At 44.2% G+C, this 3,662-nt stretch overlaps 2 protein-coding genes across 20 annotated transcripts in view; one reads left to right on the top strand and one right to left on the bottom strand.

The window, feature by feature from the left end:
- nrcama (neuronal cell adhesion molecule a) overlaps positions 1 to 3,662 on the top strand; it is a 1,100,153-nt gene that overhangs the window by 351,477 nt on the left and 745,014 nt on the right. The gene's annotated exons all lie outside the window — the stretch shown is intronic.
- dyrk2 (dual-specificity tyrosine-(Y)-phosphorylation regulated kinase 2) overlaps positions 1 to 3,662 on the bottom strand; it is a 28,098-nt gene that overhangs the window by 8,741 nt on the left and 15,695 nt on the right. For 3 of the 5 annotated variants that reach the window (XM_032505081.1, XM_032505080.1, XM_032505083.1), the window contains one exon: positions 2,937 to 3,034. The exons of the other annotated variants lie outside the window; for them this stretch is intronic. In XM_032505081.1, coding sequence (XP_032360972.1) covers positions 2,937 to 3,034 — 98 coding nt within the window. The remainder of the gene's footprint in view (positions 1 to 2,936; positions 3,035 to 3,662) is intronic. 5 annotated transcript variants of the gene reach the window in all.

A 3,662-nucleotide genomic window follows, 5' to 3' on the forward strand; every position in this document is an offset into this window, starting at 1 on the left:
TTAACATTGCTGTAAATGCACCAGAGTTACCCAAAAGGCTATTTTTCATCCGTTGTCCCTGGACAGATCTTAAAATTGCCTCCCTAAAAAATAACAATAAGAAGATTACAGTCGACAATACAAATATAAAAAGCAGTAAAACCGATATAACTCTTCAAATCCCGTTGATAAATACAATGTACAAGCTATAATACAGTGTATTAGTTTTCCCTGGGCACATGGGACTCTGTAGCGTTGACCTGATTGCAGTAACTGATAGGATTTGGGGGGGGGGGGGATCCTGTGTGATTATAGTGGCTTTCCTGAGTACTGACCAGGTGTGAAGTTCTATTACGGGCGTTTGGGGGAGCCAGTTATCTTCATAATGGCCTGATTTATTATTTGTGCAGGTTTTGTCTTGTGTTTGATAGTGAGAGCATTGGACCAGGCTGAGATATTGAAAGTGAGCCAAACTACATTCGTTATATTGTAAGGCATCCAGACCTTTTCAGGTGGTCTGGGACAAACCTGCTTCCTGTCCCCAGAGTCGGAACTACACAAGGAGAAGAAGCAGCGTTCAGTTTTATGCACCACATATCTTTAGGGATGATAAAAGACAACATGAGCCAACATAGGAGACTCTCCCTTGAATGGAGGCTGAATAAATGTATGTATGTATGAGTGTGTGTATGTATGAGTGTGTGTATGTACAGTGTGTGTGTGTGTGTGTGTGTGTATGTAAGTATGTATATGTGTGTGTGTATGTATGTATGTGTGTGTGTATGTATGTTGTGTGTGTGTGTAAGTGTGTATGTATGTTGTGTGTGTACAGTATGTATGTATGTACAGTATGTATGTATGTACAGTATGTGTGTATGTATGTTGTGTGTGTACAGTATGTATGTGTGTATGTATGTGTACAGTATGTGTGTGATGTTTGCTTTGTTGTGTGTGTGTGTGTGATGTGTGTGATGGTGGTTCTGGTGGCGTGTGTTGTGTTCGTTGGTGTGTTGTGTGGTTAGTGTGGTGTGTGTGTGTGTGTGTGAGATTACTGTCCACAAATGAAACTTGTAGTCCCCATCGATGAAGAACTCCAGTGTCTGATTACAAATATCAAAGAGACAGCTGTCCCCTCTCATACTCTCTCTTCTCCTCATTCTTTCTCTTTGTCTCTCGCTCATGAGGTCCTCCCCTGTTGCTGTGGTGCACCAGCACACCTGGGTCCTTTCAAACAAAACACGGGCATTTGGGCGCGCGCCACACACACACAGGCACACACACACACACACAAACACACACACACACCACACACACACACACACACACAGAGAGGTTCAAGACCTACCTGTTGGCGGCTCACGTGTGTGGGTGTGTGTGTGATGTGTGTGTGTGTGTGTGTGTGTGTGTGTGTGGTGTGTGTGTTGTGTTTCTTGTATCCGGGCAATAGAGGGAATTAAGGTAGCAAATCATACAGAATGTAGTCAGGAGATATTGCAACTGTAACAACAACACACAACCGCCAGGTGGTGTGTGTGTGGTGTGTGTGTGTGTGTGTGTGGGTGGTGTGTGTGTGTGTGTGTGTGGGGTGTGTGGTGTGTTGGTGTGTCTCTTAGCTCAGCCAGTTACAGACCAAAGATTTGCGACAAGACAAACCTTTTCTAAACATTGTAGAAAAGTGGCTAGAAATGGTGATCGGGTGTAAAATGACGCCCAGGGTACATCCTACTCTGCCTTTGAGACAATGGAAAGCTCAGATGGCTTGGTCCCCTTATTGAGGTCAATACAGGACAGGTCCCACTACCTTTTACGTTTTCACCTTCTCTGCTTGTCCACCCAGAGAATTTTGCCACCCCACCCCCCCCCCCCCCCATGGGAGAGAGACATCATGGCTTTCAAACAAGCAAAGTGGCAGTTGGTCAAGCCAAACCGCACACGCGACATTTGGGAGCTTTATTGTCAAGGAAATAATCATAAATTAAAATATTCCATACCGCTGTTGATACAGAAAATGTTACCACTACTAGTAAGCCTAATAGTACTATTGTACCACAACTACTGCTGTTAAAACTACAGATATCTCAGGGTTGAGAGCCACCTTGCTCCATAACATGTTCATTGCTAAGTGATGATCTTTTCGGGAAGTTAATAAATAATAATAAATAAAAGAGCGCGGACCTATAATCTTACGGGAAACCGAGCTAATGCTAATAGTCCCTTTGGAAGGCAATAGAGTTTCCTTCATCCATTAGTTGTGTATGTGTCGGTTTGTGTTGTTGTGTATGTGTGTGTGTGTGTGTGTGTTGTGTGGTGTGTGTGTGTGTGTGTGTGTGTGGGTGTGTGTGTGTGTGTGTGTGTGTGTGTTTTCCTTGACACACATCATTATAAACCAATCAGCTGTTTAAAGCATCCCGGAGCAGAGGGCTATTATTAGCCGCGTGGCTACAGCTGACTGTTCCAGGGAACTGCTCCTACAGGCTACACCCACCCACACCACTACTACTACTGCTGCTACTCTGGGGCAGCCGTAGCTATGGGTCAAGGGTTCAAGTCCCTTGTGCGGACCAAGTACAGAGGGTAGACTGGTATCCCATGAGCAAGGCACCACACCCCCAACAAAGACCGAGTAAACAAGGCTAAGACTGTGACAGTCATTTACAATATTTAGTCTGCACTAAAGCTGCAGAGTTGAATCGATCAGTTGTCAACTATTAAATTAAGCTGCCACTAGTTTGATGATCATTATGTGTGTGTGTGTTTGTGTTGTCAACAGCTGACTCCTCTCTCACATTAAGCCCAGTTCAGACCAAAGATTTGCATCAAAACAAAACCATTTTATAATACTGTAGGAAAGGTTTTCAGCTCTCCCACCCCCACACCCTATTTACAACCGGGGTTTACGAACCAAACAACACGGATACAGTGACTTGACAATAAAGTAAAAAGGCGTGCGTTGGTACCGTCACCGCGTTGTGGCTGCGAAGTCGCGGCAGCGCGACAGGCGACGTGGTCCGAGAGCCGCCGTGACCCGGAGAGTAGACCGGCTCGCCCGCTTTGCCTGGACACAGAGACAGAGACAGGGGTCAACATCAAGCTCTCTGATTGGTTGAATTCAGATGAGAAGACGGAAATCAGCAGAAATCAGGTCCTTCATCAGACTCTGCAACACCTGCACCACCTGATGATGTTGTGGTTTCTCTTCCTGTGTTTCATCTACTCCACACACTGTAGATATATCTTTACTATCTGTATTTATACATTTTTTACTCTTTCGATATTATTCATGGTTGCCTACTTTTGCCAAACTATTTTAATTACACATTCAACTTAATTTAACGTCACACACTTACACCGAGCCCTGAGAGGCTTATTGTTTTTCTGTACCACGGCAACCGCACTTTATGAAACCTTTTATTTGACGTCACTTTACATTCAGCCGTACCTGCTGCTCACTGTCTGCTGTTTTGCTTGTTTGTGTGTTTACTTGTGTATTTTTTTGGTTTTTGCTCTTATTGTAGAAAATGCTGCTGCTGTAACAAGGAGATTTCCCCGCTGTGGGATGAATAAAGTCTGATCTAATCTATAATCTAATCTAATTCACGTCTATGTGTCCAGACGTTCAATTGTGCAGTTATGGGTGCTGTGGCTCAGTGGTAGAGCAGTTGCCAATTAGAAGGTTGTTGGTT

Source organism: Etheostoma spectabile, chromosome 23 (genome assembly GCF_008692095.1).
Source record: "Etheostoma spectabile isolate EspeVRDwgs_2016 chromosome 23, UIUC_Espe_1.0, whole genome shotgun sequence".
Lineage (NCBI taxonomy): Eukaryota > Metazoa > Chordata > Actinopteri > Perciformes > Percidae > Etheostoma > Etheostoma spectabile.